The sequence below is a fragment of the Mirounga leonina genome, unplaced genomic scaffold, assembly GCF_011800145.1.
Source record: "Mirounga leonina isolate KUSES-001 unplaced genomic scaffold, KU_Mleo_1.0 Mir_94, whole genome shotgun sequence".
NCBI classification, from domain to species: domain Eukaryota; kingdom Metazoa; phylum Chordata; class Mammalia; order Carnivora; family Phocidae; genus Mirounga; species Mirounga leonina.
In genome coordinates, this window is record NW_023270855.1 from 8,243,133 (window position 1) to 8,256,790 (window position 13,658).

At 55.2% G+C, this 13,658-nt stretch overlaps 2 protein-coding genes across 4 annotated transcripts; one reads left to right on the forward strand and one right to left on the reverse strand.

The window, feature by feature from the left end:
• The first annotated feature begins 621 nt into the window (after positions 1-621).
• Positions 622-4,739, forward strand: PRRT3 (proline rich transmembrane protein 3). Its single transcript, XM_034998376.1, has 3 exons — positions 622-1,642; positions 1,856-2,011; positions 2,597-4,739. The coding sequence occupies exons 1-3, from the start codon at positions 622-624 to the stop codon at positions 4,360-4,362; spliced, it is 2,943 nt and encodes a 980-aa protein (XP_034854267.1). The 3' UTR covers positions 4,363-4,739.
• A 617-nt stretch (positions 4,740-5,356) lies between these two features.
• On the reverse strand, positions 5,357-13,521 carry CRELD1 (cysteine rich with EGF like domains 1). Of its 3 annotated transcripts, none has more exons than XM_034998391.1 (11): positions 13,432-13,521; positions 12,718-12,910; positions 12,402-12,484; positions 9,924-10,034; positions 9,499-9,590; positions 8,616-8,792; positions 8,436-8,531; positions 7,450-7,533; positions 7,148-7,243; positions 6,808-6,942; positions 5,357-5,999 (listed from the first exon to the last, which is right to left on the reverse strand). In XM_034998391.1, exons 2-11 carry the CDS (start codon positions 12,889-12,891, stop codon positions 5,785-5,787), a joined length of 1,263 nt encoding a protein of 420 aa, XP_034854282.1. In that variant the 5' UTR covers positions 12,892-12,910; positions 13,432-13,521; the 3' UTR covers positions 5,357-5,784. The 3 variants fall into 3 exon arrangements, with proteins under 3 accessions (XP_034854282.1, XP_034854284.1, XP_034854283.1); XM_034998393.1 differs by lacking the exon at positions 13,432-13,521 and adding an exon at positions 13,345-13,402; XM_034998392.1 differs by lacking the exon at positions 13,432-13,521 and adding an exon at positions 13,110-13,263.
• Positions 13,522-13,658: the final 137 nt, after the last annotated feature.

The window sequence follows — 13,658 nt, forward strand, 5'->3', positions numbered from 1 at the left end:
ATTTCAGAGGGCATCTGGGTGGCTCAGTAGCTTAAGCATCCCAGAGTCCTGGGATCCAGCCACACATCGGGGTCTCTGCTCAGCGGAGAGTCTGCTTCTCCCTCTCCCTCTGCCCCACCCCCTGCTTGTGCTCTCTCGCTCTCTCTGTCAAATAAATAATAAAATAAAATCATTAAAAAAACAGGATTTCAGCCAGTGAAGGAGAAGAGAGAGGGCATTCCAGGCTGAGGGAACAGCAGGAGCAAAGGATTGGGGCATTGAACAGCCCAGTGGGTATTGAAGGATAGGTGAGCAGCCTGGTGTGGCCTTGGAAGGCTAGGAGAGGAACTTATATTCTTTCCTGAGGGTGATGGGGAGCCATTGAAGGTTTTGAAGTAGGGCAAGTGGCATGACCAGAGATGCAGTTTTAAAAGGTCACTCTGGGCAGCATGAAGAGGTTGAACAGGAAGGGGCTGCGGGAAGGGGAGTTTCTCGTGTCTCTCTTCTTTCTTTCCCACCATCCCTCTTGGGGCATCTATGGGCACTCCCAGTGTTCACAAGTCATCCCCCTTCTCCTTGTTTCAGGCTCATCCAGAGAGGACTGGACGTTGAGTGTTCTGGGCCCAGGCATCAGAGTGGACCATGGCTCCCAGCCCGTGGGGCCGTGTCCGTGGCCCCCTACTGCTGTGGCTGCTGCTGTCCCAGGGGGCTGGCCCTGCCCTTGGCCAGGGCCTTCCCAAGCCACTTGAGGACTCGGAACCACATCTGATCCCAGGAGACCACCCCCAGGGCCCTATGGGCACAGAGCCCCAGGCCCGCGACTTCCTCTGGGAGAAGTCCAGGGATGAGAGCCCCTGGAACTCCAATGTTCCCCAGGCCCCTGCCGAGAAAGTACCCGAGGAGCCTGCAGACTCTCCCCTTGGCCCAGCCCTGCATGGACCTAAAGCATCCCACAGGGCTCAGAGAGGAGGACTCCCAGTAACTGATGACCTCCAGATGGCTCGAGGGTCAAGTTCTCATGGCTGGACAGGACCTCCTGACTCACAGGAGCCTATAGAGCAAGAAGCACCAGCCCCCCATCCAGTAGGCCTCCCCCATCTCACTTTCATCCCCATAACTCCCAGACTCCAACTTAGGATAGCCACAGTTCCTCCCTCCCCAGGGCCAGAGGAGCCTGGAGGCCAAGTGGAGCAACGACCACCTAGAGATGAGGGTCTGGTGGACAAAGCCATGATCAGAGTCTCAGAGATATCCCCCTTAGAGCACCAGGGCCCTCCTCACACTCTTGCTCCCCACTTGGGAACTACCAGGAGGCCAGTGCTGGAAGAACAGGGTGGGGGTGAGGACTTCCAGGAGGCAGCTCGAGGCCCCCTCTTCACCCAACAGGATCCAGCGGTCCCTCATGTTGGCTTGGTATCCCCAGCTGAGGTGGCATCCTCTCAGGAGCCTCGGTCCCAGCCACACCTGGTATTGACCAAAAGCCTTCCTCCTGCTGAGGAGCTGCCAATTGAGCTCCCCAAGAAGACCAGAGGTGAAGAGACCTGGGAAGTCAGTCTTCCAAGCCCCTCGCCCAAACAGGCTGATCTTCCTGATGTTAGGGACTCACCAAGACCCCAGCCCTCAGGTCCCCCTGCCACAGAGACACCTGATGGGTCTAAGCCAGGTGGGTATCAACGTGAGGGTGCTGAGCAGTGCTGGGAGGGGGACAGTGTTACAGGGTAACTGGATGCCCCAGTTTCTGTGTGACCTCTGGTCCATCTGGGTACCATTTTCCTCATTCTGGCAAATGAGGGTGATTGTGCCTCCCTTTTGGGGGATTAGACCTTGGGGACTGCTGGAAGGTCAGGCAAAGTGATGACTGCTTTTGTTATTTCAGAAATAGCAGCAATGAATGGAGCAGACCCCATCTCCCCCCAGCGGGTGAGAGGAGCATTGGAGACCCCAGGTACCCCCAAGTCCCTCATCCCTGGCCCCTTGGACCCTGGCCCAGCTACAAATCGAACAGAGAGCCCTGTGGGGGCCCTGCAGCCAGGTGAGGGCATGGCTAGGGGTTTGGGAGACAGTGGGTACTCTAATAACTAAAAACCTGTGTGGGGTTTATGGAGGGAGTGAATGGGGACAAACACCTGCTTAAAGGAACTGGCCAGGACTTCCTTCAAAAAACTCAGGATAAATAAACTAATGCTCACTGGGTACTCTGGGACAAGTCATTTGCCCTTTGGGGGCTAGAATATTCTTAAATGTGACTTGGATATATTTAGTGCAGTTTCTCTAACCCCTGCAAATCAGTGGAGGAGATTTTTTAAAATTCCAATACCCAGGCCCCATCGCAAGGAATTCTGATTCACTTGGTCTCCAGGTGATTCTAATGGGCAGCCAATGCTGAGAACTGCTGGTACATTATTAGTACAAGCGGTAGGTCACATCGTTTAACATTACTGGGTGTTGGGCACTATGCTAAACACTTAATCCTCCCCACAACCCAATGAGGTAGGCGCTATTACCATCCCCATTTTATAGATGTGCTTAGAAAAGTTAAATAACTTGCCCACCATACTAGAGAGTGTGAAAAATCAAAAGCACTTTTCAAAGGGCTATTTTGATATTGTTATTGCAGATGAAGCCGAGGAGTGGCCGGGGCGTCCCCAAAGCCATCCCCCAGCACCCCCAGTCCAGGCCCCCTCGACGTCACGCCGGGGCCTCATTCGGGTCACCACGCAGCGCGCCCTGGGCCAGCCACCCCCTCCGGAGCCCTCAGCCAGCTCCGTGGCATCAGCCCCAGCCACCAGTCCCCCGGCCAATGCCACCGCACCCCCTCTGCGCTGGGGTCCCCTGCGGCGGGTGCTGAGCTTTTCCTGGGAGCTGCACGTCTATGGGGTGGGGGTGCTCTTCCTGTTGCCCGCATTGTTGGCACTGGCCTCCCTGGCAGCCGCCCCTGCGGGGCCGCGGCTGGCTCTGGTGGCGGCCGTGCTGGTGCTCCTAGCATCTGGGCTTCGATCTGCCTACATGCTCGCCGACCCGTACGGCTCTCAGGCACGGCTGGGCTTACGCGCCGGCCTGGTACTCTACAACCTGCCCTTCCCCTTGCTGCTCACTGCGCTGGCGGCCCTGACCCTGCTCGGGCTGGGCGCGGGGCTGCCACAGCAGCTGCAGAGCCCGCTCCTGCTGGGAGCGTTGGCGTTGGTGCACGGCGTGGGGTTGCTGACTACTGACCTGCTGTCGGTGAGTCCTGCGCTCAACCTCCTGGCTCAGGGCTTGTCGTGCGCCTGGGGCGCGACCGTGTCTCTGGGCACGCTCTGCCTTTGCCGTCGCCGCCTGCTGGACGGGCCTCGGGGCTGGGATGCCAGCCCGGGCCCGCGGCTGCTGGCCGTGGCGGGCGCGCTGGGGCTGCTGGCCAGTGGCTTGCAGCTGGCGGCTGCGCTCTGGCTATACCCGGGCCCAGGCCGGGTGGGTCGCTTTTCGTGGGCCTGGTGGGGCGTCCACTTCTGGCTGCGCCTGCTGGAGCTGACATGGGCCCTCACCCTGGCGCTGGCCGCTGTGGCCGCCGTGCGGCCCCGGCCGCCCACGGAGCACGCTTGCTGGGCGAAGTTGCTCCGCCTGGCGTGCCCCACGCCCTCGGGCAAGAGTGAGGTGCCTGAGCGACCCAACAACTGCTATGCGGGGCCCAGTGGCGTCGGCGCAGGCGGCTTGGACATCAGCAAGAGCCTCATCCGCAACCCCGCGGAGGGTGGGCCGCCTGCCACGCCCAGTTCAGGCGCCTGGGGCTCGGCTGCGTCTTTGGGCCGCGGCCCCCAGGGTGGCCCGGGACTGTCCCGCAACAGCGTGGGGCCGGCGCCGTCGATGAGCGAGCTGGACCTGCGGCCGCCATCACCCATCAACCTGAGCCGCAGCATCGACGCTGCGCTCTTCCGAGAGCACTTGGTGCGAGACAGCGTATTCCGGCGCTGCGGCCTGCGCGGCCTGGCCTCCCCGCCGCCTGGGGGCGCGCTGCGGCCGCGGCGGGGCAGCCACCCCGACGCCGAGCTCGACGGCGCCGGCTCTTCGCTCCTGCGAGGCCGCTGCCACTCTCTCAGCGACGTGCGCGTGCGCGGCCCGGTCCCGCCACACGTCGCCGATGACCCTGACGGGGCGGCTTCTCGCAGCTCCATGGACAGCTTTTCCCGGGGCTCGCTCAAGATCAGCTGGAACCCGTGGCGTCACGGGCTGTCATCGGTGGACAGTCTGCCCCTGGATGAGCTGCCCAGCACGGTGCAGCTACTGCCTGCCCCAGCCCCAGCCCCTGCCCCGCCCCCCGCCCGGCCCGGGGAACCTGAGAGCGAGGTCCAGCCTCGCTGCAAGCCCGGGGACTCCCGCAGCGCCTCCAGTGACACCATTGAGCTCTGAGGGGTCCAGAAATGCAGGACCAGGGCCCCACCCTCGATGGCCATATGGCGTGGCCCATTGGGACAGAGGAACATTTCAAAAACTGGCATTCCCGGGCTTCCACCTGACAGCCACCCCTGGAAACAGCCGGGCATGAACCTACCCCCGTTCTTTTGTTTGTTTTTTTTAATCTTTTTTTTTTTTTTCCCAGCGGGTATTTTGCACAGAGTCTGTAACTTATGCGGAGTACAGGGTGGACATGCATGGATTTGGGTGTGGGATATGGGGTCCATGAACCCCCAGACACCCCTCCAGGCTCCCCAGTGTGGAGAGATGAGGCTTGCTTGTCCAGAATGACCTTCCTCTTTGTGCCAAAGAAATAAACCCTTAGGAGTTGGCTCATGCCTCCCTCTGGCCATGCCAGGATCCTGTTCAGAGAAGAGGTAGCAGTCCCCACCCTCCAGCAGTCCCAAGTCCTCTCTGTGTATGTTGGGGAGGGGATGACTTAAAAAGGAAAGCTACACCACAAGTGTAGCTGCCGTCTGTCACCTTACAAGGCTATTCCAGTACCATTGGCCATACGCTGTGCTGACCCTGGGAGGCTTCTGGAGTAACGGCTACCAATATTTCATAGCACATCTGTCTGTCGTGCACTGTCTTCAGCTCTTCACATCCATCATCTTACTTCTCATATTAAGCCTGAGTCGAAAGCATTACCATGCCCGTTTTAGAGATGGGAAGAGTGAAGTTCAGAGACAAAAGTCATTTGTCCAGGGTCTTTTGGCAAATGATAGCTGGCACTGAACCCAGGAGTCCCACTCCAAAGCCTGGTTCCTCCATCCCCCTTCTCCTAACACTACTTTAGGCCAAGCCTCTCTGTCCTCCCTCTACTGCTCATCCGTCAGGATAGCCCTCAGTTTCCCAGGGTTTTCAAAAGTTTCCCCAAGGGCAGGGGCTCTCAGTAGCTCAGGCCAACCGATGGGGAGTAGGAGGCAGGCAGGGAGACTGAAGCGTCTCTCTTTTCCAAGACCTTTATTTCCTGAGATGAATAAATAACCAGTGGCTGAGGGGCAGGGCGTGAGTACGGGACAGGAACTTGTGGCATGCTGCTGGCAGGAGGGGCTGTGACGGGCCCGCCCCTGGAGGGAACCCCCCTCATCCTGGGCAGGGGCCAAAGCCCATCAGCAGCCATCGCAAGGAGATACTTTTTAAAAATTCACACATGTTGTGAAGCCTGCCCACTTCCCCCAGGCCAGGATCTCATGGCATCCATATTTAGAGCTACTTTTTCACCCCAAGGGCCTCACCTGCCCAGGCCTGGTGGGTAGGGTGTGCTTACCCCGCTCAAATATAAAGCAAGCTGCCTCAAGTGTCCAGGCGGGAGAGAGGCCTGACCTCTGGGGACAGCCTGGATCGGAGGAGATCCTGCAGGTGTGGCAGGGATTATCTGCCCTTGATGAAGCCCTCCAGCACACGGTCACTGCGCTCCGACAACCAGTAGCCAGTCATGGCCGCCACAGCCCCAATGAAGATGGCGGTGAAGACCAAGTCGCCCTTGGCGGCCAGTGTGGCCAACGCACAGATGATGACCCCAAAGAACATCTGCTGCAGCACCACCAGCTCGTCCTCTGTCATCTCCGAGAAGAAGCCAGCTGACTCTGTGAAGAACAAGAGAAGCACCTGTTACTCCTCTCCTATTCCTGGAGCTTCCCACATACCTCATCACTGCTGCCACATACCTGCCCGCCTGGCGCACGATGTCATTCACTGCTGAGAACAACGCCAACAGGGGCAGTCATCCCTATCTCACTAAGTGGGACACTGAGGCTCAGAAAAGGAAAGAGGTTTGCCCAAGGCCATGTAGTAGGCAAGTCGGGACAGAGCATGTGTACTAGGCCCAGCTCCAGAGCCAGACTGCCTGGCTTGGGACTCCCAGCTCTGCGACCTGCTTGTCATGTGGCCCTGGGCAAGTTATTTCATCTCTCTGCATCCTAGTTTCCGCTGTGTAAAATGAGGATGAGAATAACGCTAACAACACTGGATTTGTTTTAAAAGTGAAGGACGTTAATACATGCAACATGCTTGGAATAGCATCTGACACACGGTGAGAGCTGTGCAAGTGGTACCTATTGTCATCACTGTGATTGTCCTTCATCTCATCACACCTACGGCCTGCGACCGCTCTCAGCAGTCCAGGGCAAGGACTGGTCCCACTGGACAGATAAGAATGGAGGTAGGGTGATTTGACACCAAGTGGGATTTTCTTTCTACCTTGGGAGGTGTGAGGTGGCTAAAAGTCAGCCTGGAATAAGATGTAGGGTTTGGGTCTCAGTGCAGCCTCTCCGGGGCGGCGTGGCCGTGGGGATCGGGCAGGGCCTGTGGTTGCCTGGAGAAGGGGCTTGCCTGCCTGCCCCTTGGATGAGCACCTCCCCTCCTAAGGCTTCTGGGGGCCACTAGGGGGCTCACCTGGGATCTGCTCCTTCACACAGACGCCCTCGATCTCTTTGTAGCCCTCGGCACAGACACAGCGATAGCTGCCCTCGGTGTTCTCACACTGCTGGTTCTCTCCTGGACACACCTTTGTCTCACATTCGTCTACATCTGGAGGGAGGGTGAGGCGGGGTCAGGCCCCCACTGCCAGGGTCCCACACACAGCAGCCCTGACTCCCATCTCGCTCACATCCAGACACTCCAGACAACATTCCACCCTTCCTTCCCATGCCCTGTCCATATGCCCCCAGCTGTTCTCAGTTCGTGGTGGGCAAGGCACTGCCCGGTGTCTGCGCCCCGCTGGCAGGAGACTCACCGAGACACTTGGAGCCCACCTGCTGGTAGCCAGGGCTACACTTCTTACAGCGGCCTGGCCCTGCCCCCATGCAGCCCAGGCAGGCCTGGGAACAGTCTGGAGAAGGAAGAGGAGAGAAAAGGCTGAGAGCTGCCCTTGGGCCCAGTGTGGATTACGGAGGGGGAAGCCCTAGACCAGAAGAGGTCAGGAGTGGGAGGGGAGGGGATGGGTCGGTGCCTGAGAAGGCAGAAATTCGGGGGGAAAGGCATGGAGCAGCTCCTCCTACCCTCCCCACACCCCTCCCCTACAGGATTGGCACTTACCTCGGCACTCATAGGAGCCCTCCGTGTTCACACAGAACTGGTCGGCTCCACAGCTGGCTCGCTCTGTGCCACACTCGTCGATGTCTGCAGAGAGGCCAGCAAGGTGGGAATTTCAGTCCCTACTGCGCTGGCAGGGAAGCTGAGGCAGCGTTGTCGGGGAGTGGACCTGCCCACACTGACAGTGGGCCCGAGAGCGCGGGCTGTGCGGATGCACGGATGCCGCTAGGCTTCGGGCCGCCCAGCCAGAGACTGCGTTTTCTAATCTGCCTCAAAGCTAAGTGTGGCCTGAACCTGAGTTCTGGCCAACAGGATGTAAACAGAAGTGATGTGCTCCACTTTTAGCTCGGCCTTAAAACTACAGAATTGGACTCCTCCATGCACTTTCTTCCCTTTCTCACTTCCTGAGTGTCAGGTCTGGGAACATGGGGGTACCTGTAACCCAACCTCGAACAACAGAAACATCCCCAGGGGATGACCACACAGTAAGACAGGAAGTACTAGGTCCCTGAATGATTCTAACAAGCAGAACTTCCTTGCCAACCTGGACCACTTGTTTCGAGACTGTGATAAGAGATAAAAATAAACCTCTATATTCTTTAAGCCACAGTCTTTGGTGATCTTTTTGTTATAGCAGCTTAGCCTTTACTCTCGTCTATATAAATAGCAGGACAGAGACCAAACCAAGTCTTGAACCCAGGCTTCCTGATCCCAAGTTAAGTATCTTCATTTTCCTGGCTAATCCTTTCCTCAATTTTCAAGACTCGGCCGAAGTGATACCTCCTCCAAGAAGCCTTTCCTGATTCCCCACCACCACAGAGCTGGCTCAGGGACATCTCTAACTGCACAAAGATGAGTCTGTACTCTAACTGCCTGCCTTTCCAACCAAGTTGAGATCTCCATGAAGATGGGGACTGTGGTGGTCTAGCCCAGAGATGTGTGTGTTGATGGGGACCACCTCCCCACACCTAGGGCCAGGCCTCACTCACCTACACACTTGAGGTGATGCAGGGCCCAGCCCTTCTTGCACTGTAAACAGTTTGATTCCTCAGGTCCAGAGCAGCGGGCACAGGGGCCAAAACAAGCTGGGGGCAACGGGGAAAGTGTGAGGATGGGCAGACAGGCACCCCATCTGCTCCTGCCCAGCCCCGCACCTCTTGGCTACCTACCCGAACATACCAGATGGCTGGAGTTGCGCTCGGCCTCAAAGTAGCCGAGGCCACACTGGCCACAGGCCTCGCCCCCGTAGCCGGCTTGGCAGTCACAGTGCCCGCTGCCCCCTCGCGTCCCTTCCCCTTCACACTGCCCGTAGCCACCGCAGGGCTTCTCTGCGCCCCCAGGACAGGCTGTGGGCAGACACCAAACCAGGTAACATCACAAATACAATCGTGAATACAGAGAATATTCCCCCATATCATTAAACATTTTTGGAGAGGAAACTTAATTTTCATGGCATAATACTTTGTGTGGCACGTTGTTAACCAATATCCTCCTGTGGAACAGATTATTTACAGATCTTTCCTTTTAGAAAGACTGAATTAATCATCTTTGTCACTAACTCCCTTTTTTGTTTGTTTTCAGTTTATTTATTTTTTATTCTTTGTGTCACTAAGTGTTTATCTGAAGCTTCCAGACAGATTTTTCTAAAAGGGGCTGGTAGTAGGTACAGCTCCTCCCTCAGGACTGTGTGTAGAAAAAGGTGACCATGGGGGCTTCAGAGCAGCACCTGCCTGTCCCTAGGGAGGTCACTTTAGTCCAGGGGATGGGCCTGATCTGATCCAGGCATGGGAAATGGGGGTGGGGGTGGGGGCATTTCTCACAGGCATGATAAAAACCCCAGTCCCATCTGACTGTCTAGCCCTCTTATCTTTTTTTCACAGCCATTCCCCCCTGATTTGCTCATCTCAACAGCCCTGTGAAGCAGGTAACTAACGTCCAGAGAAATTATCTGAGCAACCTGGGCTCACACAGCCAGCTATAGGACAGAGCCAGGACTGGATCCCTGGCTTTGGCAGTCCCCTCTGATACCCCGAGAGGAGCTTGAAAACTCACGAAGGCAGGAGGGCCCGAAGGTGCCTGAGGGGCAGCAGAGCTTCAGGGAATCTGAGCAGAGCCACTGGAAGAGGTCTGGGGCTTCATGCTGCCTGAAGGGGGTGGGGGTGGGGTGGGGATGACAGTAAGGGGGGCTGAGACTGTGCCAGAGTTGCTGCCCAGCCCCCAGCCTCCCAAAGAATCTGTGATACAACCCACCTTGGATAGAAGACCCATAAGGCTACCTGACCAACACCCTCTCCCCATTTGGCAGAGGAGTAAACTGAAGCTCAGAGTGAGAACCTGGATCCCCCCCCCAAGTCCTTAGCAGATCTAGGTTTGGAAGAAGGAGCCAAACCAGGACATAGACCCAAGCATGCAACCCCCTCCTTTACCATCAGGCCCTGCCTGTGGCCCCCTCCCTGGGAAGCGCCCCAGCAACTCACTTGTGAAACCACCAGCTCTCCACCAGTTCCTCACTCAGCTCCAGCAGGCGGTGGCACTCAAAGTCTGACTTGCTGCACACGCTCTCGAGCACCTCTACCAGGCGGGTCTCGCTGACCAGACAGGTTGGGGTGATAGGACTATGTTCTACCCCATCCACCACCCTCCTTTAGGGTCTCCTCTCCCACCCCCCTCATGCCATGACATCAAAGGGAAGGCGAGAGGGCGTACTGATTTGGGGAGTCAGATACTGGGTTTGAATCTAGTTGAGTGACCTTGGGCAAGTCACTTAACCTCTCCTGAACCTCTGTTTTCTCATCTGTAAAATGGAGACAATATCTGCCCTGCGGATTTGTTGTAGGATACCTCAGTTCCTGCATTTGCACAATGGAATATAATACCCTTGCTGGGTATATGTGATTAAAAATACATCACATAACAAGTGTTGGCAAGGATGTGGAGAAATTAGAACCCTCCTACGTTGAAGATGGGAAAGAAAAATGGTGCAGCCACTGTGGAAAACAGTTTGGCTTCCTCAGTAGGTTACACATGGGATTACCATATGAATCAGTAATTCCACTCCTGGTTATATACCCCAAGGAATGGAAAACAGGTGTTCTAACAAAAACTTGTACACAAACATTTGTAGCAATACTATATACAATAGCCAAAAGGTAGAGACAACCCACATGTTCATCAACTAAAAAACGAATAAGCAAAATGTGGTAAACCCATACAATGAAATATTATTAAGCTTTCAAAAGGAATGAACTACTGACATATGTTCTGTTATGGACGAACCTTGAAAACAATACACTAAGTGAAAGAAGCCAGACACCTGTAGATTCCAATGGAATCAGCAAATCCACAAACACAGACAGCAGAGTAATGGTTGCCAGGGGCTGGGGGAAGGGGAGAATGGGGAGTGACTGCTTAATAGGTAAGAAGTTCCTTTGTGGGGTGATTAAAAATGGTCTGGAATGAGACAGTGGTAAAGGTTGCAAAACACTGTAAATGTACTAAATGTCTCCAGTGGTAAATTTTACATTATATATATTTTACTACGATAAATTTTTTAAAAATACATATATACATACACACATATATTACGTATTTAAAGGGTCTGGCATGTGCCTGGCATATAGGAGGAGAGTACTTAAAAACCAAACAAACAAAAAACAGGAGCCATTATACAGCTAGATGTGCCCTTTGGGTTATCCTTGGCCATTCCCCTCATTCCTAAATGAGGAAACTGAGGTCCATTAAGGGAAAGGAAAATGACCAATGTTACATAATAACAAAATCTTTTGTATCTAGTGGGCATCACAGTTTAATCCTTACCACAATCCTATGAAATAGGCAAAGCAAGTATTAATATCCCCATTTTACTGATGAGAAAACTGAGGCTCAGAGAGGTTAAGTGACCTTCCCAAGGGTACACAGGGTCAGAACTGACAACCAGGTCTGTCTAACTCCAAATCTTGCTGATTCCTTCTCCTTAACTTGACTTTGAAGAGCAGGAGAGCCTAGGACTCAGGCCTTTCATCTCATGGTCTCATCTCATCCCATGGCTTTATGCTAATGACTCCCAAACTCGGGTTTCTAGCTCCTACTTTTCCCCTGAACCTCCGACACCTAAATTTAACTCTACTAGGCTGTATAATGGACATCACAGCCCAGTATGTTCAAGAACACCTAATCCCACCCCCTGCCAAATCCTCTCCTGCCTCACCTTCACCCATACCAGAAAATATTGCTCAGGCCCAAAACCTAGTAAGTACTTGTTATTCTTTTTCTCTCCTACCCCATAATGATTCCATCATCAAGCCCTATCAGTCCAGCTGCAAAATATACCTAATATCTGACCCGTTCTCACCATGCCCACCACTAGACACCACACTAGCTCCCAAACGGTCTCCCTGCTTCCTCCATTCCAGCCCCTACAGCCATTTTGCTACATCGCAGTGAGTGATCTTTTAAAGGTAAAAATAAGACCACATCACTTCTCTGCTCCAAACCTTCCAATGGCTTCCCATTACACTCAGAACGAAATCTAAACACTGTTCTGTGACCTTCCAGGCACTCTGGCTTCATGTTCTACCACTCTCGTCTACTCAGTCCCAGCCAGCCTCTTCTCAAATACACCAAGCTCAGTCCCGCTCTGTCCAAATCCCTTCCCTGTCACATAGCTTGCTTCTTCACTTCAGGTTTCTGTTCAAACGTCACACCTTGAACTCCACCCCACCCCCACCATTCTGTAGTCTACCCTGCTTTCCTGTTCTTCACTTGGTATGACATTATTTATTTACTTATTCACTGTCTTCTCAACTAGAATGTAAGCGCCGTGAAGATGGGGTTTTGCTTGCCTTATTTACTGCTGTACTACAGATGCTCAGTGATATTTGAGAGTCTCTAGGCTCCCACCAGTAGAGCAGAGATTGGGAGGTGAGGTATACAAACCCACCTCTCCAGCCCCTTACCTGTCTTTGTATTTGGACAATTTCTCCTCCTCCCAGGCAGTATTTCCACCTCCGAAGTTGTCCCGGATTGTTCTCTCCAGGCCCTGGAAATGGAGAACATGAGTAATAGCTAAGTACAGTGCCTGGCACATTCTAGCACTTCAGTATTTCACTGACCAGGGGACTGAGGCACAGAGAGGCAACCTGCCCAAGGTCATACAACTAGTAAGCAACCAAGCTGGTACTTGACTCATGCAGACTTGCATTCCACAACTCCTCTCAAACCCCTGTGCTATCATGGTTCGGCCATCTCCCACAAGGCTGCTGGTGCACCCACCTTGTTGAAGCTGTCGACCAGTCCCCGGCAGGTATGACATGGGTGCAGCTCAGTTGGCGGAGAAGACTGGGGAGGCGGAGAGGGTTGGAGCCAGACGGGGCCTGGGAGGCTAAGGAAGAGACTCAAGCCCCAGAGCAGAGGTGGGACCAGGCCCCTCCGGGGCAATGAGGCCATCTTTTCCCAGGCTGGGAACCTGTAAAGGGAATGGGAATGACTCACTGGAGGAGCCAGGTGAGAAAGGAGAGGGTTGGTTCGGGGGTGCCGCGGGTCTGGGAGCCCAGATGTGTGTTGTTATAAGGAGGCTAGACTTGGGGGGACAGCCGGGGGAGGGGAAGTGGTGAGGAAGGAGCCTGTTCTGCAATTCCAAGACGGGAATAAGTTATCCTCCTCACCGTGGGAGAGGTGGCCTGAATCCTTAGCAAGGAAGAAGTCAACTCATTGTTTTAAAGTCTGAATATGGGTTATTAGGGCCAGGATCAGCGGAATTTGGGAGAATGGGTCAGAGTCCAAGTACTAGCGGAGTAGAGGCCGGATGGGCGGTCTCGGGGGGGAGGAGTCCGGAAAGGAACCCGGGTCTAGAGGGGAGGAGCCCGGATCCGGATAGGAAGAGAAGGGGGTGAGGCTCACGGCCGGCAGGCTGCAAAAGCGCGGCCGCTAGCAGGCAGGGGAGGATCCAGACCCGCGTAGGCTGCGTGGGAGGAAGAGACGACCCACCCAGCCCGCTGGCGCCGACCGCTCAGTCTCCCCAACGCCGCAGCAGCCGCTGCCTGCGTAAGACGTGCCGCCTCGGGCGGCTCCGCAGCCTGGGGGGCGGGGCCCGCCCCCAGCCAATGGTGGCAGTCCATGTGCCATTGCGTCACCTCACGTCAGCCACCCGCCGGCGGTGCCGGGCTGCACCTGTCCGGGTGTTAAAGGGCCGCGGGCGTCGTGCTAGGCCAGCG